Below are 22160 nucleotides of genomic sequence, written 5' to 3'. Positions count from 1 at the left end.
TTGGGGGAAGACATTCACTTTTTGTTACCGCTCTAGTTTAAAGTTCAAGTGCTGAAAACACATAAAATGTGCTGAAGTTAACATTGGCGTGTGGTTTTCATGGAAGGAGGATGAAGGTGGTTGAAACCCAGACATTGAACAAAAGCGCCCATGGACAGCACCCCATGGCCCCTCAGGCTTCGGTGGAAACTACCGTCTGTGTCACAGCTGATGGCTAAGCACATTACCGAGCTCTCTTTTTTCATGTGTGCGTGTGTGTGTGTGTGTGTGTGTGTGTGTATGTGCTTTTTGTAATCTGTATATCTTTTTCTTTTATGCTTATATTGAGATTTAATTGCCATACAGCACTGTATAAGTTTAAGGTATACAGCCTGATGATTTGACGTAAATATATGGCAAAATGATTACCACAATAAGTGTAGTTACTCTCATATAGCTACAGAAAATGCTTTTCCCCCTTGTGATGAGAACTCTTAGGATCTACTCTCTTAAAAGTTTTCAAATACACCACACAGCAGTGTTACCTATAGTCACCATGCCGTACATGACACCCCCAGGAAGTACTTATCTTAGAACTGGACATTTGTACCTTTTCACCCCCTTCAGTCCATTCCCCCCTCTCATCCCTTAACCTGCCTCTGGTAACCACAAATAATCTGATCTCTTTTGCTATAAATGAGTCCCACATATTTATCTTTCTCTGTCTGCCTTATTTCACTTGGCTTGATGCCCTCAAGGTCCATTCATGTGGTTGCAAATGGCCAGATTTCATCCTTGTTTATGGCGGAATGGTATTCCAGTTCACATGTATATACATATACGTGTCACATCTTCTAAGCCCATGCACCTGTTGAAGGATACTTAGGTTGTTTCCAGGTCTTGGCTATTGTGACCAAGGCTTTATTTTTAAACAGGTGTCTGTTTGCCTCCTTCTTAACCATCGCACTGCAAACCAAGCTGGTCTATCTGACCAGCATCCTGGAGGTACTGACCAGGGACCTGATGGAACAGTCCAGTAACATGCAGCCTAAACTCATGCTGAGGCGCACTGAGTCCGTGGTTGAAAAACTCCTCACAAACTGGATGTCCGTCTGCCTTTCTGGCTTCCTGCGGGTAAGTGGCACACCCCCCTCAGAAGGTCAGAGGTAAGACAATAGGCAGTTATTTTTAGCAGATGCCAATGTCTTTGCCAGGATAAGTCCTGAGCGCTCCACGGTGTTAGCATTCCCTCGCTTTTAGTCCCGGTGATCTGAGAAGGCGGCGGATTCTGTACACTAAAAAGACTGTCTTACATCTCATCTCGAGCCTACCTTTTTACAAAGAGAACAAAAGTATAGGTAAAGGATTTAGGATTCAGGGGAAAGGTTAGTCAGATAAAAGCTGCAGTTTGATGATTTTCTGAGCATCCCTTCATCTGACACTGGTAACTCTTTTTTTTTAACTGTCTTTTTTAAAATATATTTTTATTGATTTCAGAGGGGAAGGGAGAGGGAGAGAGGAATAGAAACATCAATGATGAGAGAATCATTGATCAGCTGCCTCCTGCACATCCTCCACTTGGGGACTGAGCCCGCAACCCAGGCATGTGCCCTGACTTGGAATTGCACCATGACCTCCTGGTTCATAGGTCGACGCTCAGCCGCTGGACCACACCAGCCGGGCTGTCAGGTGATTCTTGTTCTGCATCCCGGGTGGTAGACTTTCTCTCCTTGGGCCACAATGACTCAGGTGCCATCTTGGTCGCTTGAGTACTTCTGGGGCACAAGGTCGAATTGCTTGCAGATCTTGAAGTCGGGGCAGATCCAGTCATACATTCCAGTCCCTGGAGCAATAGCTTTCTACTTGCATCAATTACTAAGCCTGTTAACTATACATCTAAAGCTAAAAACATTTAACTTCTTGAGTTCCCCATCACTGGTCCTCACCAGGAACACACAGAGGGGGAAATAAAAATGGTTTTTGCTGTAACTGGCCTATGCAAATGTACATTCACTTAGAATTTCCTCAGGTAGGACTCTTCTCCTTTAAACATTTTATTGTGGTAAGAACATGAGACCTACCCTCTTATCAGATTTTTAAGTGTTTTTATCTATAGGCATGATGTTGGACAATAGATGTCTAGAACATATCTTGCATAACTGAAATTTTATACCCACTGACTTTTTTTTTAAATAAACTTTTTATTGTTGATCATATTACAGGTATCTCCCCTCTTACCCCCATCCCATTGACTTTTGAGCCCACCTCACTTCATTCATTAACAACCAGGGCCCAGTCAGCCCATTTAAGAAAACGTACTGAGTGGAGGGAATATTTCAGATACTGAAAAGAACACGCTATTCTCGGGGCCTCTGAAGCATCTGGGAAACACCATTTACCTACCAATGTGCTGTAAGCTAATTACACTCGTTCTAACCAGTCATCCCGTATTGAAGCAAGTCCCCAAGGAGCCATCTGCCCTTTGAGTTCACTTTGTTGGAGTTACTCTAAGATCCTGGCTGTAATCTAATTGAATCTCGAACCTTTTTCAAATACAAACTTCGTGCAGATTCCAGTGGTTTAGAGAGTGGGCCCTGGGGCCCACTGCTTGGTCCGAAATCAAGACTCCACCACTTACCAGCGGCCCCGGGCTGTCTGAGCTGAGGTTTTATAACCTGTGGCCCTGGAGGAAGAAGATCCAGGCCTGCTCTGAGGCGCGGATGAGAAAATGTGTGCAGTTGCTTAGCACCAGTGCTGGCTGTCATTATAGCTATTAACAGGAGGAGAGCGAGAGTGTTCTGCTGAACCAACCTCCCTCGGCCCTCGGAGGCCCCTGGTGCAGAGGGTTCTTATCCTTCTTTCATTTCAAACCACCCAGATCCCAGCAAAACTGCATAATTGTGCATTTGTAGCTCGTTTCAAAATCTAATTAAACTTTGAATAAGATACACTGCTATGCCACAGGTTTTAACAGTGCTGCTTAAGTTTAGATCCAAAAGCAGCGCTTTAAATAGACTGTGCTTAGTTGAATGTTTAATGCAATCTTACAAATAGATGCACAACAATTTTTTTACCAACCCCTTCCTCTCCCAAGGCAATGCCCATTTATTAAGATTAATGAAATCTGCCTTCTTTTCTGTTTACTTGGTATAAATCATCACACGCTTTTGGGAGGTGTTGAGTGGCTATTTCTGGGGTGAATATTTTTTGCTTCCCACCAATCTAGTTTCTGCCACAACTGCCTCTAAACAGGACCCTTCTAAGCAGGACTCTTACTGAGTTCTTGGGACTTAGTCTTAAAAGGCAGATGGCTGCCCCACCACAATGCCACTGAACCAGAACGCTGAGCGGGGGCCCCATGATCCATGTTTCCTAAGCTCCTCCGGGTAATGCCACCTGCCCTACATTTGAGAACCCGGGGGTAGTGGAATGAGCACTGGACTAGGAGTCTTGGTTAGAAGCTGCAGGTTCGAGCGCTAAGTGCATCTCAGCCCCAGATAGCTGTGTGTCTCTGGGTATCGCGTGGTCACTGGTTTTAAATTCCTTTCCAGCTCTTTCTTCTGGGATCTTCCGATTCTAATTCTGGGCCCTCAAGGGTTGGTCGGTGTCTTGCTCTTGCTACTTGGGCATTAGACGGATGAGGCATTTGGAAAATCTGGGCTCCAAGCCCTAAGGGCACCCTTGAGCAGAGGATTCTGGGTGAAGATTCCACAGTGCTGACTGAAGAGTATCTTGAACGCTTGGGGTGAGGGGGCGGGGTGCTCACTGGGAGGAAGTGGCATTGAGCCAGTGGGCGATACTTTTGTTTTCAGTAGAATAATTCCTTCTGCAAGGGAGGCCCCGACTCCCTCACCAGGTGCCCGAGGTGGTGTGGGACTCTGACAGCCTTAGTCCTTCTGCCTCACCCCACAAACATTTGGTGGCACCACTGGCTCTGTAACCTCAGGTAAATACCCCTGTGAACCTCCCAGGCTCTGGCAGCAAAGTAACAATAATATTAATTACTGCCATTTATTGAACGTGCCAGACATCATGCTGGGAGCTTTGCTCACCTTTTCTCATTTAAATCCCACGAGGTAGGTACCTTTATGACCATTTTGCACCCAGGGATTTGGGGCACACAGCATAGATGTGTTTCCCCAGGCCCCACAGCTGGCATGCAACAGCCCCAGGGATTGGAGCTCTTGGCCACCGCTTACTGACTGCCTCCCCGGTGAGGCAGGGACCTTCCTACAGGCTTAGCCGAGGATTTAAGGATGGAAGGAGACCACAGATGCTGAAAGCCTCTGGCTCAGCCAGGGCCAGAGTCAGGTCTCACAGAAAAAGGACAGTGAAGGGGCCAAGCTTAGGTGCCAGCACAGGAGGGGATGGGAGTGGGGCTGTTGGGTGAGTAGGGCTCTGCCACAGGCCAGCTCCCGGGCCACTGTGTGCCCTGGTTTGACAAGATGCCTCTGCCCTCAGCAGATATGACTAACCTAGACCTTGTGTTCAGAGGTGACAGAGAAACCGCAGGGCTCCATGGCTTCCTACACCCGCCTCTGTGTCCCCTAAGAGGTGTTAACACAACAGATGCCAGGCCTTAGCTCTAGAGAGTCTGGTGTGTGGGTTTAAAGTAGGGCCCAGGCACCAAGATTTTTTATATAAGGGCCCCCAGGAATTCTGCTGATGGGCATCCGGGTTATAACCACGTTTGTGAGCGGCCGTGTAAGACGAGATGCTACTTATCCCAGTCCAGCTGCCCCTGGAAGAATTCCTTTGAGTCCACGCAGCCCAGGAGAGCCCACCTGGCCCCTGACTCCAGCCTTTGTGATTACCTCCAGCACCTCCCCAGGGCATTCCCCCATCTCCTCTGTGGGCACCTCCAGCCCCTCACCCGGGTGCCACCCCGTCTCTGATGTGCTGGAGGAAAGGAGAAGCAGAGGTTCTAGGTCTGCGGTCAGGACATTACCCAAGAGGGCGAAGGGGAAGAGAAGAGAGCGGTGTGGTTGTGGACCACGAAATAAAGGAAGTTTCTCAAAGGAATTTAAATGCCGCACACTAGTTCCAACCCTGTCTCCCCCTGGGGAATTTTTGAATATCCCACCTCTGTCCTACAGTGAGGAGGAGACTCAGGATGCTGCAGCAGGGGAGAGAGAAGGGATAACGGAGCCCACTGGCGTGTCGGGGGCAGAAGGGGCAAGAGGAAGCTCCGGGAGTGGGGAGGGCTCATGCCCTTGGAATAAGTCTAAAGCAGTGATTCTCAACCTTCTGGCCCTTTAAATACAGCTCCTCATGTTGTGACCCAACCATAAAATTACTTTCGTTGCTACTTCGTAACTGTAATGTTGCTACTGTTATGAATCGTAATGTAAATATCTGATATGCAGGATGGTCTTAGGCGACCCCTGTGAAAGGGTCGTTCGACTGCCAAAGGGGTCGCGACCCACAGGTTGAGAACCGCTGGTCTAAGGATGGGATGGGGTGGGGGGACCCAGGAGATTTAAAAGAAGCCTCGGTAAACAGGTTCAAGGGAAAGCAGGAGAGCGGTCCCTGAATGCTCCTTTCAAAGCCAGATGCAGTGGCCGGAAAGCTTGACTTCGTAAACTGGTCACGTGGCTGACCTTTCATCATCACAAAGACAGTCTGACTTCCTGAGTCTGGCCCTGCTCTTCCTCCCCCCCATATTCTGGTTAATGTCCGTTGCTCATAGAGGGTTTATTATTTAGCAAAGGCTGCAGCAGAGGCAGAACACACAAGCTTGCACTTGGACTGCCCAGACTCCATTTGGCCACAAAATAGGTACAAATTTGAGGCATTTCAGTAACAGCAGGGCTGGCAGCCCCTGGTCCAGGAGAACGTGCAGGTGGCAGAGTGTGGAGAAAGGAGCCATCAGGATGTTTGCAAAAGCCTTAGCACTGGCAGTTGGCTCTGGTCCAGGGGAAGGTGGTGACACACTTGCGGCCCCGCCCAGCAAAGGTGCCAGGCGGGACTGCACCCTGGGCTGGGACAGCCCGGGACTGGCCTGCAGGGGCTGCAGACAAGGCTGCCTGCTGTCTAACTGAAGGCCACTTCCCTCATGAAAAGCTGTTAACACCAAAAAGCATCCTTCTTGGCAAACGTCTAAAATGTCCTTATGTTTTATTCTAGTTACCAAGGCTAATTATTGTGAATTTTTAAAAAGCCATTTATTTTCAGTTTTTCTCTTAAAAAAACAGGCCATTAAATAGGAACGTGTACAAAGGTTAAACCTCCGCATCTACTGAGTGTTCTTAGGTGACAGCCAACTGACAAGCATAGGTCTGCACACAGGCATCAGCAGACAAGAGTGCTCCACCACCACACGCACTTCACGTGGCTGTCCACTGCCTGCGCACATGCATGTGCACACGTGTGTGTGTGTGTGTGTGTGTGTGTGCGTGCACACTAAGGGGAGGAGTATGTATTTCCTGGGAGTTTCCTTTGGTTGTTAGAAAACACTGCCTCCTGTCTCGTGTTGTACTGCCATAAACTGAAACTTTAATTCTTTGGAAAGTACAGTGGATTCCACAGAGAGCTGACTGTCACTTTTGTGTCTTTTCCAAGGAGACGGTTGGAGAGCCGTTCTATTTGTTGGTGACGACTTTAAACCAGAAAATAAACAAGGGTCCCGTGGATGTGATCACGTGCAAAGCCCTGTACACCCTTAACGAAGACTGGCTGCTGTGGCAGGTCCCGGAATTCAGCACTGTGGTATGTCCGTGCTGACTCTCCCATCCGGACTCGGGAATACGTCTGGCTGGGAATTGGAGGGGGGCGCGGGGGGGTGGCGACTGGGGCGTCATTTAAAATGAACAGATATCATTCCTATTTCTGGGAGGTTTCACGTGTTTAGTCGATTAAAAACAGTAGTTGATAAAATATGAACATGTATTCACATAATAGATTTTAATTACTTTGGTTGGGGGAGAAAGTCTTGTAATGATGCCTGGGGTACTCATCAATTTCCAAAGATTTTAATATCAGGATTGCTTATAGCTTTCAGCATCGTCAAAGGAAATGCAAAGTACTCCCCATTCAGCACTTATAATTGCCATCAGAATTTCTCTAACAGCTCTGCTCTGCAAAACAATGTGTGAAGATATATTTCAGCCAAATTGAGGCCGTCTTCTTTTAGAACGATAACATAAGACAAATTCCTCTGCGTTCCCCATGCAACATGATGGCCTTACTTTATTTTCTTGGATTATTTACAAATGTTTGGTGTCATGCACTTAATGTTCTGTGATCTCATAGTTATTTTTGGAGGAAAGCTGCAAATCACTGCAGGAAGATGAGTGCCTGGCTGCTGGGGGTGGCGGGGGTGGTTGCCCATCTTCGAACTTCCTTTTCACCCGTCCCCGCCCCACCCACCCCCTTCCCTTCCTAAAGGGAGAGGGACTAGTTTCTTGCACATACAGAAATTCTAGAGAATCAAACATGGCAAGTATCTCCGAAATTACTTAGGAATATTCTGTACTTTTCTGTTCATAGAGACTTGGGAAAGAGATTGCTGTGTTTTGGTTTGATCATTAGCCGTACGGAGACTCTGGGCTGCTTCACAATCTCGTTAGTGGAGAAGCAGGAAAAAGTTACTGTGAGGTTTTGGCATCGCTCAGTGAGGGGCTGCGTCTCCTGTGGCTTTGCTCTGCATGGTGAGCACAGCGGTGTCATCCTGGAAGAATTCATCCCTTAATTGGGGACAACGTGGACAAGGCTCCACGTTGCTGTAGACTGAGTTATGGTTATGTTCTCTGGTGGGAGAATAGCCCACAGATCAGCTGTTTTGAGTTCTCGGTCACTGGACGATATAGCTCACCCTCCACTGAAGATGGCACCATGTGCACCCAACCGCCACCCACAAGGCGGGAAGCTCAGCAGAAAGTCAAGGCTTCTGTTTTCTCTGCATGGGAGAGGCAGTGAGGTGCAGTGGTTCTCAAGCTTTAGTATGCATTAGAACCATCTAGAGCAGTGGTTCTCAACCTTGGCTGCACATTTCAGAGGTGTGTCAGGTTTCCAGGCCCCACCCCATACCAAAAAATGAATTTCCGGAGGATGAGGCTCAGAAATCAGAATTTTAAAAAGATTCCCAGGTGATTCTAATGTGCAGCCAAGATTGAGAACCACTGAGGTAGACCAATGCCTGGGTCTTTCCTTGGGACTGATTATATCAGAGTCTCTGGGGATGGAGGACCCCACTGGCATCTTGGAGATCAGAAGATGAGCTTTGATCCAGGCCTGTTGTCTCTGCTTCCACCGATCCTGAGTTTGTCTTCACACCCAGGGCCTTGGTCCTAAACCAGATGTTTGTGCTTTTACTTTTGAAACGTTTTAGAAGCCCCGCAGGTTCCCGGAGAGGCATACTTGCAAGTGAATATAGGTCAGGAAATCCAGCAGTAATTGACTGTTATAAAAACATGAACCCCAACAGGAAGGCAAGGAAAGAAGATGGGGTTGTGGGGGAGGGGCGTCAGATGCCTGAAACAGCTTTTGAGATTTGAGTCCCTCTTAATGCTTTACATCTGAACACTTTTTCCTTTCATTTTGAAACTATTTATTTCACAGTCAATTAAAACCATGTGTTTCTGATTTGTTAAAACTCAACTCATCATCAAAGTGTTTCCTGATGTTGAAGAAATTCGTGTCGACTCTTGGATTCTTTTTCCCTTTATCGTCCCTGGGAAAAAGACTAAGGGAAAATTATGATTTTAGATATCCACGTACATCTTCCTTTTCAAATAGGGATTTGCCATCAGATGTCTAGAGTTGAAGCTGGAAAGGGATGGGCCACTTCTTTCTAGGGGCTTTGCCTTTGACCGTGAACACGAGTGCCTTTTATTGGCTCTGCCAAGCCTCTCTTTCATGGGGGACAATTGTACTAGACCCTCCTGAGAAATCACGTGATCTGGTCTATGCTTGTGTGACAAAATGTTAGCAGAAGGTCAATATAAAAATTTAAAGTTTTTCATTTCCTTTCAGGCACATTCCCCAGCTTTAACCATCATCTCTCTCTGCTCCCTCCTCCCCTCGTTCTCACTTTAACCCTCCTCCCTGGCGGGCGGGCACACCCAGTGGTTTGAAGTCTTGATTTTCTCAGTTTGCCCAAGGTGGTTGAAGTAATTGAAAACCAAAGTGTGCTGAGCACACTGGGGTGAGTGTGTGTGTAAATTCCCTTCAGGGAGAACAGTCAGAGGGACCTGGAGCAGCCCCTGGCCGCGTGCAGCGCCGGCTGGTGCCAGGGCACAGACGTGGAAAGGAGGCCCCGAACTCTTACTTGGCTAAATGCTCAGAAACACAGCGCCTCACATAACAACCTAAACATGGTTTCACACCTCTAAGATTAGGATGTGTTCTCCCTGAGGTGTGGGGTGTTTTCTAGAACACAGAGACACCCTGCCAGTTTCTTCTACATGAAATCATTGTACTAACAAACGGGCTCCGGGAAATAATTCTTTGTTCCCTGCATCCTGGGAGGAAAACGCCTCTGTCTTTCCTCGAATCTAAGAAAAGGCTCTGGTCACACTCACTCTGGTGCCATCAGAAGCCATCCTGCTCTACCAGGGCTGGTGGTCAGTGAGGCCGCCCGTCCTCCGCAGGCTGGCATCCGCGGAGGTTAGCAGCCGCGGGACTGGAGTCTTCCTCTGCTACCCAGGGATTCGGATTCGACAGCTGGAAGAGGAACAAACCCTGCTGCTCTGTGGCTTTCCCTGCTTCGCGAAGTGTTAGGCACGTCGGCTGTTGTTGCTGAAGCAGCGTGGGCCCTGAGCGCGCTGTCACAGGGATGGGGCCCTGAGCGCGCTGTCACAGGGGTGGGGCCCTGAGCGCGCTGTCGCAGGGGTGGGGCCCTGAGCGCGCTGTCGCAGGGATGGGGCCCTGAGCGCGCTGTCGCAGGGATGGGGCCCTGAGCGCGCTGTCGCAGGGGTGGGGCCCTGAGCGCGCTGTCGCAGGGATGGGGCCCTGAGCGCGCTGTCGCAGGGATGGGGCCCTGAGCGCGCTGTCGCAGGGGTGGGGCCCTGAGCGCGCTGTCGCAGGGGTGGGGCCCTGAGCGCGCTGTCGCAGGGGTGGGGCCCTGAGCGCGCTGTCACAGGAGTGGGGCCCTGAGCGCGCTGTCACAGGGGTGGGGCCCTGAGCGCGCTGTCACAGGGGTGGGGCCCTGAGCGCGCTGTCACAGGGATGGGGCCCTGAGCGCGCTGTCACAGGGGTGGGGCCCTGAGCGCGCTGTCACAGGGATGGGGCCCTGAGCGCGCTGTCACAGGAGTGGGGCCCTGAGCGCGCTGTCACAGGGGTGGGGCCCTGAGCGCGCTGTCACAGGGATGGGGCCCTGAGGGCGCTGTCGCAGGGATGGGGCCCTGAGCGCGCTGTCGCAGGGATGGGGCCCTGAGCGCGCTGTCGCAGGGATGGGGCCCTGAGGGCGCTGTCGCAGGGATGGGGCCCCGAGCGCGCTGTCGCAGGGATGCACGCCAAGCAGATCGCCTGGAACTTCGGGACAGCAAGCGAAGACTTGAGGAGTTGGGTTCCAGGAAAGTGTGCCACAGGGGAGAAATGAGGAGATGAGGAAAGCCAGTAACTCGTGGCAAGTGTGCTGAATTAGCAAGCGAAGGTTGACTTGTAATCAAAGTTAGGCGAGAACATGTCTTTTGAACTCTTATGCCCAGGCAGTGAGCCTGCCAGTGGCTGCCGCGGAGAGAGAGCATCTTCCCAGCCTGGCAGCGGCGCTCCACACACACCACCGCCTCCTTCGAGGCTCTGGGAGCGGGTCTTTAAGATTATTAGAAGTTCTTGAGAAAGCACAGACACATGCCTGCAGAAATTTTAATGGCTCAACCATGATTTATTTTTTTAAAAATATATTTTATTGATTTTTTTACAGAGAGGAAGGAAGAGGGATAGTTAGAAACATCAATCAGCTGCCTCCTGCACACCTCCCACTGGGGATGTGCCCACAAGCAAGATACATGCCCTTGACTGGAATCGAATCTGGGACCTTTCAGTCCGAAGGATGACGCTCTATCCACTGAACCAAACCAGTTAGGGCTTGACTATGATTTATTAAAGGTTGATAGCAGCCCACAGCAGTCTGTCTTTCCCCCCTCGTAGTTTCCATGTTGGGGATAATCAAGTTTAATAAAATACTTCACATATAGCGGGGCTCTAGCCATCTCTAGCAGGAACTCCTCATCTCCTTCCTTCCTTTACCTCGGTGGCTGTCCCCATCCTCCCCAGCTCCCGATGTTCCATTTAGTTTGTCCTTCCAGAAGATTCATTATCCCTGTAATTAACCCACTGTCCCGATTAAGTCATTCTCTCTTACTTCAATTGCATCCCATTGTTCATTAAGTCCTGATGTTTGCACTCCAGCAACCTTGTTTTTAATACTCCTAGCATTTGTGGGGAAACAGTAAAGTTAATTAACAGTTCTTGAGCGTTTTTTCCCTTTCTCTCTCCACCGTAGTGCAAATCATTTCCATTATGACTTGCGCTAATACTGAAACCATTACTAACTTCATAGTTACTGTTCTGAGCTTCCTGATCAAGGAAGTGAAACCATTTTCTGTAATCATTTTAGGTAAGTCATTCCCTAGTTGATGGCAAGCAGTGGAAAATGAGAAATTAACGTTAAATGAGTGCCTTAAGTGACTTCCCCCTTCATACTCTTCTCACGCCCATAATCATGGAACTAGAAAATACTTAGTTACCTAAGTACAAAGTATTTAATTTTCTTCTTTATGGCTCAAATTTGACTCTACTATCTCATTGTTAAGGGTCCTTATTTATAGGTGTGCCCCTTAGAGAATGGTAACTTTTATAGCAAATCGTGGTGGAGATAATAGGCATTTCTTAGATTTGTCTTTTCCTGCATTGTCAACGTCAGCATTCCATTTGAAGTTACTATTACCTAGAGCAGCAGGGTCAGCAAACAACAGCCTATGTGCCAAACATGGCCCTGCTGCCTATGGTTATAAGTAAAGTTTTATTGGAACGCAGTCCTGTCCATTCATTTACTATTGTCTATGGCTGTTCCTGTACAAATGCAGAGTTGAGTAGATGTAACAGAGACCATACAGGCCACAAAATCTTAAATATTTACTATCTGGCCTTTTACAGAAAGTTTGCCAGCCCTAATCTAGAGCTTGATGTAATAAAGAAAAAGAACTGGAATCTGCCCTCCCACCAACCCAGGTGCCTGGCCTCTTTCCTTTCCTTCTGGGGACACAGGATAGGACTGCCCTGCCACTCTCCATTAGTCTGAAACGCAAACTTTGCCAAAAACCAAACACTGAAAACTCATATTAAACCTAAAATGCTGAAATCAATCATTTGAGGCGAAATCAGACAGCTTCTCCTGTGATTCTAGCATGAACAAGTGTGAGCAAATGCTAGCAAGTACAGAAAATTTTGTGTGAAAACTGAAATTTGACAAAGTCTCACCACTAACTTAAATTTTTTTCTTCAAAATGGAAAAGGCCTTCCTCCCTCATTCTGTGAGGCCAAGTACCTTGATCCAGGAAGCTTGAGGTTTTCCATCTTTGGTGGGACAGGAAAAGGAGTCGGGGTGGGGAGGTCTGCAGGCAAGAGCAGCAATGCAGGGCCGACTGGCCAGATTGTCCCAGGGCTGCCGGCTCCAGCTTGAGAAAAACCTCAGGTCAGAAGCTTCTCTGGGACTCACACTTTTAACTCGGAGCTCACGCTGCTTCTGCTGCACTTCTGGAAGTCTCTCTCTCTCTCTCTCTCTCTCTCTCTCTCTCTTTCAGTCTGGTATAAAAACCAGACATTCCTCGTGACCTTTAGTTGGCTCTGAAATGACACTAGAAATATATTTTATAAGTTTTGTTTAATAAAAGTAATTATTGGCCTAAGACCTTTTATGATAAAGTTGCTGGTTTGTAACAGATTGTTTTAAAATTGCTTCCTAGGCATTGTAAGGTATTTCAGGAAGGATGAAGCAACATCCCTGTCCTTCTTAGCTAGGAATATGGTTGAATGTGCCGTGCCAGCACAGCCAAGGGTTTGGTGAGCCTGGGGGGGGGGGGGGGGGGGGGGGCGGCGAAGGATTAAAGAAAAGACAGACAAAGAGAATATAGCTGGGGCTCGGTGGATCTCCTATGCCTGGCTGAGGCCACAGAGAAGGATCCAGCCGGCAAGCTGAGGCTTTATTTTATAGTCAGAGAAAAACAAGGTGGTGGTCACCATAGTTACAATGTTCTTGTGAGTTTCACTTGTTTTGGCAGCACTTGATGCATCTCCCACAGCCCATTAACTACCTAGGAAGGATCTAGGGGGCGGCCATAAAGTCAAGCTTAATTATGCTAAGAGGGCTCTGCCCTCTAAGCTGGGACTTGTTTGTGGCTCTGCCACAGGTCAGTCCGAGGCTTAACCCTATAGCCGCTCCCTACAGTTGAGGAGTAAATGAAGTAGCAGGATCACCGTTTCTCCCAAAAGTGTGGGGAAAGTGTGTGAAAAATGCCTCTTCCCCTGCTTCTAATTCCTCCTCCAGCCACCTGCAGCCTTTTTTTTCTACCTCAGTATCTGAAACCCCCATGTTGTGTGAAGGCTGCTGGGTAAAGCTGCTGGTGAGCCAGGAAGGGGGTTGTATGACCAGGTGCTGTGTGGTTAGTGCAGAAGAGGTGAGGTTTGGAATCTGACCTTCTTGGGTGTGAGTCTGGGCTCAGCCACTTTACTCACTGGTGGTGTGACCTTGGGCAGGTCACTCAACTTCTCTGAACCTATTTCCTCATCTATAAACAGGTGGTCAGAAAACCCAACCTTGTACATTCGCTATATCAGAAAATAATGTGTGTAAGATGTCTAGCCGTGCTGCCCAGCACCGTGTAGGTGCTTATCCTATATAATAAAAGTGTAATATGCAAATCGACCGAACAGCAGAACGACCAGTGGGCGGGGGGCAGGGCCAGCGAGCAGGCAGCGCCAGGCCAGCCAAGGCATGTGCCAGCGGGCAGACGGAGGAAACGGCAATGGGGGAGGGAGGCGACCAGCAGCAGTGGAAGGGTGATGGGGGTGGGGCCGGCACCGTCCCCTGATTGCCCATCCGGTAACCTCCCACAGAGGGAGGCCAGGCGGCAGCGGCGGGATGATGGGGGTGGTGCCGTCCCCTGGTTGGCCGGCCTGGTTGCCTCCCACAGAGCGGGCCTAAGCTATCAGTAGAACATCTCCTGAGAACTCCTGGACTGTGAGAGGGCTCAGGCCAGGCTGAGGGAGCCCCACTCCAGTGCATGAATTTTCATGCACCGGGCCTCTAGTTATCCTATATAATAAAGAGGGGCTATGCAAATTGACCATCACTGCACCACAAAGATGGCGGCGCCCACAGCGGAGGTGAGGGTTTCTATAACACAAGATGGCTGCACCCACAGTGGAGGCCGAGTTCCCATAACGAGCCTTAACGAACAATCAGCAGGGACCTGAGGTTCTGCCCTCCCCCGTCCCCGGCTTGACAGGGGACCTTAGGCCGCGCCCCACTACCCAGCACGGCTTGACCGGGGACCTGAGGCCACACCCCTTGCCTGGTGGGGCTTGATGGGGGACCTAAAGGTGCACCCCCCGCCCCGGTGCTGGGCTGGGGGATCTCAGGCTGCACCCCCCACCCCGGCACCAGGCCAGAGAACCTCAGGCATTGCCCCCCACCCGGCGGGACTTGATGGGGGACCTCAGGCCACACCCCCCGCCCTGGCACTGGGTCAGGGGACCTGAGGCCATGCCCCCACCTGGTGGGGCTTGACAGGGGACCTGAGGCTGTGCCCCCCGCCCGGCGGGGCTTGACGGGGACCTCAAGACGCATCCCCCTACCCGGCAGGGCTTGACAGGGGATCTCAGGCCGCGTCCCCCACCCAGCAGGGCTTGACAAGGGTGGGGCCAGCCGGGTCTGGATCTAGCCCAGTGGGGGGACCGGCCGGGTCTGGGTCTCGCGCAATTTTGAGGTGCATGTGGGTGGGCGGGGACTTGACTCTGGGTCCCGTTGCATGCCCCAGACTCTGACAGGAGGAAGATTTTCATATACATTTTACTAATTTTCTTTCATCTCTGACACTTCTATTATAAAGAAAGGGCAAATAACAATATTAAAATATTTCCTCTAATCCCCTTTTAATATGCACAAATTTCATGCACCAGGCCACTATTATATAATAGTTTTTCTTATGTGAGCTTTTTGTCTTGTTAACTCTTAAGGTCTGCTAAGCAGAAAGTATCCCCTTATCCTTCTTTCTGGTTGGTTTTTCTAGTCATTTATTGATGACTAGAGGCCTGGTGCATGAGATTCATGCACTCAGAGGGGTCCCTCAGCCTGGCTTGCACCCTCTCGCAGTCCGGGGGAGTGGGCCTAAGCCGGCAGTCGGACATCCTAAGCGCTGCCGCGGTGGTAGGAGAGACTCCCACCATCACCACTGTGCTCATCAGCATGAGCCTGGCTTCTGGCTGAGTGGTGCTCACCCTGTGGGAGCGCACTGACCACCAGGGGGCAGCTCCTGCATTGAGCATCTGCCCCCTGGTGGTCAGTGCACATCATAGTAACCGGTTGTTCCACCGTTCAGTCAATTTTCACATTAGCCTTTTATTATATAGGACTAGAGGCCTGGTGCACAAAAATGTGTGCACTTGGGAGGGTCCCTCAGCCCGGCCCGTGCCCTCTCACAGTCTGGAACCCCTCGGGGGATGTCCGCCTGCTGGCTTAGGCCTGCTCCCCGGGGGATCGGGCCTAAGCTGGCAGTCAGACATCCCTCTGGCAGCCCCGGAGTCCTCGGGGGATGTCCACTTGCCAGTGGGGAGCAGGCCTAAGCTGCAGTCGGACATCCTTAGCACTGCTGAGGAGGCGGGAGAGACTCCCGCCACCACCGCCGTGCTGGCAGCCGTCAGCCTGGCTTGTGGCTGAGCAGAGCTCCCCCTGTGGGAGCGCACTGACCACCAGGGGGCAGCTCCTGCATTGAGCGTCTGCCCCCTGGTGGTCAGTGTGTGTCATAGTGACCAGTCATTCCCAGTCGTTCTGCTGTTAGGGTCAATTTGCATATTACCCTTTTATTATATAGGATAGAGACCTGGTGCACGGGTTGGGGCCGGCTGGTTTGGCCTGAAGGGTGTCCCGGATCAGGGTGGGGGTCCCGCTGGGGTGCCTGGCCATCCTGGGTGGGGGGCTGAGGGCTGTTTTCAGGCTGGCCACACCCACTTCAGGGTGGGGGTTCCCACTGGGGTGCCTGGCCAGCCTGGGTGAGGGGCTGATGGCTGTTTGCAGGCTGGCCAAGCCCCCCAGCAGGGACCCTCACCTCATGGGGGTGTGGCCAGCCTGGGTGAGGAGCTGAGGGCTGTTTTCAGGCTGGCCACACCTCCTTCAGGGTGGGGGTCCCTACTGGGGTGCCTGGCCAGCCTGGGTGAGGGGCTGAGAGCCATTTCCAGGCTGGCCATGCCCCTCCGGTGACCCAAGCTCTCAGCCTTTTTTTATTTTCTGGGATTTATTTATCTTCTATAATTTAAACTTTGTAACCTTGAGCAGAGCCGAAGGCCGGCCAGGGCAGGTGGGAAGCTTGGCTTCCTCCATCACTGGGGGCAACGCAAGCCTCCTCCTTGCTCCAGCTCCATGGCCGCCGCCATCTTAGTTGGGTTAATTTGCATACTCGCTCCTGATTGGCTGATGGGCATAACTTATGGGTGTGGCTCGAGCGCAGCAGAGGGATGGTTAATTTGCATGTTTCTCTTTCATTATATAGGTTGTGGGATGCAGCAAGTTGGTTAGCTGAATCCATTGTAATTAAAAGCTTATGTTACTATTCAAAATGTTACCCATAACTCCTGTATCTGGGCATTTACAACCCAGGACAGACAACATCCCGCTGGGCAGATGTGAACAGGAGACCACAATATAAACTTGAGCAACTACCACCTAAAGGGGCTGGTTTGTGACATGCTACAAAAGGACCCTTACAGTCTGGTCTTTCTCTGGGTTCTGGGCCAAGCGTCTTCCAAATAGCCTTGCCCTTGTAATAACCCTTCTTTGCAAGAGGCATGTTCCTGAATCCATTAGGATGTGGTTCTGCTGCAAGAAATGGAGACCCAAGATACCTGTGGCTTCAGCAGTGGAGAAGTTTATTTCTCTCCCACATGAAGCTCTGGGGTGGGCAGCCCAACACTGGTGGGCGCCTCTACTCTGGGACATCCTTGCAGTTCCAGACTCCTTCTCTCTCATGTCCTCAGGTCACCTCATGGCCTAAGGTGTTCACTCACCTCCCAGCCTCCTTCTACATTCCAGCCAGCAGGACGTAATCTGGACTATAGAAAGGGGGACAGGTGGTCACAGCTGTCTTTTAAGACAATTTTCCAGAGACTGCCACAGAGCATACCCACTTCATCTCGTTGGCCAGACTTCACCACATCATTGGGAAAGCTCATCTTATTCTGGGCAAACATGAGCTCCATGAAAATGCCTGTGGGTGCGTCCGCTTGAGCGGGTTCATGCCAAGCCAAGGTGCGGAGACAGAGCCTCCCCTGCCAAGCGGTCATGTCCCCCCTGCCTGCTCTGAGGCACTTACCAAAGACCTCAGGCAGGTTGGGACTGTGCTTAGATGTTAATTGCCTTATGGACCGTCTGGCTTCCACGTTAAGAGCATGGGCACATCCTAGTTATGACATCACCAGCTGTGCAGTCTTGGACACATTTCTAAACTTCTCTGTGCCCCAGTATCTTCAACCATTAGGTTGATAATAGTGCCCACTTCATTGAGCTGTTGTGAGGATTAAATGAATTAGCAAAGCATTTAAGACAATTCCCAGTACATGGTAAGTGCTCAATAGTGCTGGCTATTATTGTTAGAAACCTAAAACCTCATTAGAAGGAAGTGTTCTCTTCTTCACCTTTTGTTTCTATACTAGTAAATAGTCCAAGGCTTCTCTCTCAGATAGCAGGTGGTGGTTTTGGGAATACAAGCAGGGTTCTTCAAGTCCTCCACCCTCTGTTCCACCCAAAGGAATTGAGATTCTTTAACTAGACTTCCTGACTTAGTAGCCTGCATGAAAGATTGAAGCTTGCTGCTCACCAGTTTAATTAGAATTGAAGCCAAGTATATCAATGGTTCAGAGGCTTCCTCATGTACTGCTGTACATGCGGCTTCTTTCTAGATACAATTCAAATGTCTCTTCCTCCATGCAGCCTTCCCTGATTCCTCTCCCTTTGAAATCTCTCCTTTAAGCTAGAGGTAATATTTCTCTGAACCTCTGAAACTTCATCTATACCTACTGTTTCCTATCTGATACTAGAATTTGTTGTGTGTATCCCATCATAGTTCTACCAGTTTTCAAATACTACTCAGGCAGGCTCAGTGCCAAGTTCTCCTTTGCATCTCATCTGCAATGCCCTGCATATAGTGATGCAAAGTAGATGATTGTCAGTAAATGGGTTTATCTGCCACAGCACCAACAAGGCCAGCTCTGTCAGTTTGGGTGTCTTCAGCTGTAAGTAAGAGAAAATTTGACTAACAGTGCCTAAACTAGTAAGAGCATGGAATTTCATTCTAACGCAGAAAGTCTGGAGGTCAGTAGGCCCAAGGCTGGCCTATCCACTCAGCAGTGTCAGGCTCTGAGTCACCATTTTCATGCTCCTTTTAGGCCTTGCTTCCTAGTCACAAAATAGCGACCACAGCTCTAAGCACTGTTCTCCCCTTTTATTGTGTCTCATTGACCAGAACAGGTCACATGACTGATCTCCTGTGAAGGAGAAGGCAGTTGCCACCAGTCTAACCTAGTCTGGGCCCAGTTCCGTCTACACCTGGCCTTCCCGAGCAAAGGAAGAGCAATGGCTGCTGATTGGACAACCAACCATATCTGTTGCCCAGGCTTTGCTGACACTTGCATGCCAACAAAATAGGGAGAGCTAGAGAAGTTTCTCTTACCCGAAGGCTAGCTTTCTGGTAAGGAGACAGGTCTACATTTTAGAGCACTTTAGCCTTTTGTGGGTATTAAAAATTAATCACCATCCCATAGATTTGGACCATGCTCAGTTTACAAAACATTTTCATATTTTTATTACTACGTGTCTAAGATCATAGAGATAGAGTGCCTACTTCACTGTGTTCTTGGTGGGTGACCTTGTGCAATTTACTTAACCTCTCTGTGCCTCAGTTTCTCATCTGTAAAATGGGAATCATGATAGACTGTGTATCATAGGGTTGTTTCTGAGTTAATTTACATATATGAATACACGTCATTTACAATGGTGCTTGGCACACCGGAAGCACTCCTTAATTTGCTATTATTAGTTGTTATTATTTATTTATTCATTGCTTTCAGAGGAAGGGAGAGGGAGAGAGATAGAAACATCAGTGATGAGAATCATTGATCGGCTGCCTCCTGCACATCTCTCACTGGAGATTGAGCCTGCAACCCAGGCACGTGCCCTGACCAGGAATCGAACCATGACCTCTTAGTTCATAGGTCAATGCTCACCCATTGAACCGTGCGGACCTGGCTACTTGTTCTTACTTAGGAATCCCATCACTCTTTAAAGATCAGAACAAGGAGAATTGTAAGCTCAGAGTTATTAGGTGGCTGGCCCAGGCGCCACAGCTGGAAGGAGCAGGCCGGGGGGAGGCTGCCTCTGTCAGGGCCTCAGCCCCCTGACTTTGCCCGATTCTTTGTGACCACTGACCGAGAGTGATCGAGCTGCACCTGGTGGCTGCATGTTGCTTCACAGGTGATGCTTTACTTCTCCACTAAAATGTGAATTAGATAATTTCCCGAGAACAAGGACTGCCTTAAGGTCCTTCCTGCACCCAGCCCCTAGCAGGGAGGAGAGTAGAGTACGGGAAGACTGGGTTCCGGTCTGGAAGGGGAGTGGAGACTTGGCCCTCAGGGCTGGGTGGGGTGAAGAGGCGGGGCCCACTCTGAGCCTGACTACACCGTACACGTTAGGAAACTGCTGTTGAATAGTAAGTGCTAACAGCATGAGAAATGAACACAAATCCATTTGTGTCTGCATGTACTCTCAGAATTCCCTGTGGACTCTGTACACTGTCATTTTCCGTATTTCCCCCATCCAGCTGTGGAGGCAGCGCAGGTTCACATTATTTTACATCCAGTTAAGATTTCTTTTCCTTTTGGTTATGTTTTTAAGAACATTTATTGCCTATAAAGCGGTGTTTTTGTTAAAGACAATAGTGCCCTTTAGGTAGTCATACAGTGTTATTTCACAAATACCCATAAAACTGTTCAAGGGCTGGGCTTGCTGGAGCTCTGATGACAGGTGCTTTCTATTCTCCTTTATCTTTGGAAGCCTGTGAAATAGCTGCACCACCGCCACGGAGCCCACGGGAGAGGAACACGGGGAGACACGGGCAAGTCTGCGCAGACCTTAGCGGGCAGGACTCGAATTTACCCTGCCGCCCCCTCTGAACCCCGGTTTGTGCTGGGATCTAGCGTAGGACCTCACTCACAGCCTCAGCCAACACGGGGTCCCTGGGGGCTACAGGTGGAGGGAGGGCAAGGGAGGAGGCTGGTGGGCGGGGGGGGGGGGGGCGTCACTCAGTGGTTCATGGCACCAACTTCTGGCTCTGCCACTTAGGAGCTGTGTCCCTGGCACAAGTCACTTGGCCCCTCCGTGCCTCAGTTTCCTCGCTCTAAAATGAGGTTGAGGATTATACAACATCTTCCCCAGGATCTTACGATTTTAAAAAGAATGTCTTGAAATGCACTTGGCAGGTTGTCTGGCTCCAGAGGCCTCAGTAATATTGCCAAACAAGGGAGGGAGGGAGCGGACTCTGGCCTGAGGCTTCGCCATGTCAGTTCCTTCCAGACAGCCCACCCGATAGATAGCCAGCTGCCCTTCCACTGGGCCCGCCCTGCCGGCTCTCTGGTCCAGTACTTTGGGCTTTGTGAGCAGAGAGGTGTTCCACATACCCTCCCAGGGGGTGACTGGCCCAAGCATAGATGTGCTCTGAGAGCAGGCAAGGGAGCAACTCGGGGCCAGGAGGAACTCACACAGGCCCGGCTGAGCTCACCGCCAAACCTCAGAGCTCAGAGCCGCTGACTGAGAGTCCTGACTCCTGTGGTTAGCGCTGGGCCCAAGCTGACTGTTGCATAATTGGAAACAGGATTGTGGGGGCAAGATTTATAGGCAGTGACAAGAAGACACGCTCCTGAGAACCGCCCCAGAGTTCAGAAGCCCCTTATCCATGTCCTTGGTTCACAAATCGTATCATCCCAAGCACCCCTGAGCCAGGCGTTGCTCGAGGTGCTGCCTGGTTCATTCAGCCACCGTCACAGGAACCCGGGAGGTGCTGCCCGTGGTTATCTCCACATCGCAGCTGACGAAACAGCTGCAGAGAGGTTACCAGCTGGTTAGGGTGGGACTGAACCCCGGAGGCTGACCCTAGAGCAGGTGTTCTGCCCGTTTTGCTTGCCGGCAGCATCCTCCTTCCTCCGACAGACACTGAGCTTGTGGTCGGAGTCCTGTGTGCGCAGCCACTCTCTGTTTCCACTGCCAATAGTAATAATTGCAGTGAGTTACATGAAATTACTGATCCCCGTTGTTATCCTCCAGCAGCCCGGCCCTGTGTCAGGCCCTTGACATGCATTATCTCATTTAATCTTCATAACAACACTGGAAGGCAGGTACCGTTAGTATGCACACTTGGAAGTTGTTAACCCTAAGGACCCCCTTCTCCACATCATTTGTGTTTTCATTTTTTTTAAACATTTTCAGTAGTTAATCATTTCATATTCCCTCATCACAGCCAGGCTCAAAAATGTTAAATAAGTGTGCATTTCACACCCTATCCAGGTCTTTTGACCCCTTGATCACGAAGATGCCTTAGACTCTAAGCGTATGCTATGCCAACTATATAATACTCTTAGCACATCAGTGACTCAGTTCCCCCAAGGATCTGCAGTAAAAAAAACTTTGTTGTTTTTGATGTGTCCATTTGTTCTTAGACAGAGTAAACCTGAAATTGCTCTTAAATTAATTTTGAAACATTCCTGGCTTGATTGTTTTCACGCATTCACAAAGGCCTTCCTTCCCCCATTCGTCTGAGTCTTTTTTTAAAATATATTTGTATTGATCTCAGAGAGGAAGGGAGAGGGAGAGATAGAAACATCAGTGATGAGAGAGAATCATTGATTAACTGCCTCCTGCACGCCCCACACTGGGGATCGAGCTGCAACCCAGGCATGTGCCCTGACTGGGAATCGAA

The 22160-nt window shown here is 49.9% G+C and overlaps 1 protein-coding gene across 3 annotated transcripts in view; it reads left to right on the top strand.

Moving 5' to 3' along the window:
• PLXNC1 (plexin C1) overlaps positions 1-22160 on the top strand; it is a 183925-nt gene that overhangs the window by 116254 nt on the left and 45511 nt on the right. For all 3 annotated transcript variants that reach the window (XM_070409572.1, XM_070409571.1, XM_070409570.1), the window contains exons 20-21: positions 915-1113; positions 6541-6687. In XM_070409572.1, the coding sequence (XP_070265673.1) occupies positions 915-1113; positions 6541-6687 (346 nt within the window). The remainder of the gene's footprint in view (positions 1-914; positions 1114-6540; positions 6688-22160) is intronic.

Source organism: Myotis yumanensis, unplaced genomic scaffold, assembly GCF_028538775.1.
Source record: "Myotis yumanensis isolate MYYU_CA2020_CCGP unplaced genomic scaffold, mMyoYum1.0.hap1 SCAF_3, whole genome shotgun sequence".
Taxonomy (NCBI): domain Eukaryota; kingdom Metazoa; phylum Chordata; class Mammalia; order Chiroptera; family Vespertilionidae; genus Myotis; species Myotis yumanensis.
This window is presented reverse-complemented; position numbering and strand designations above follow the sequence as displayed.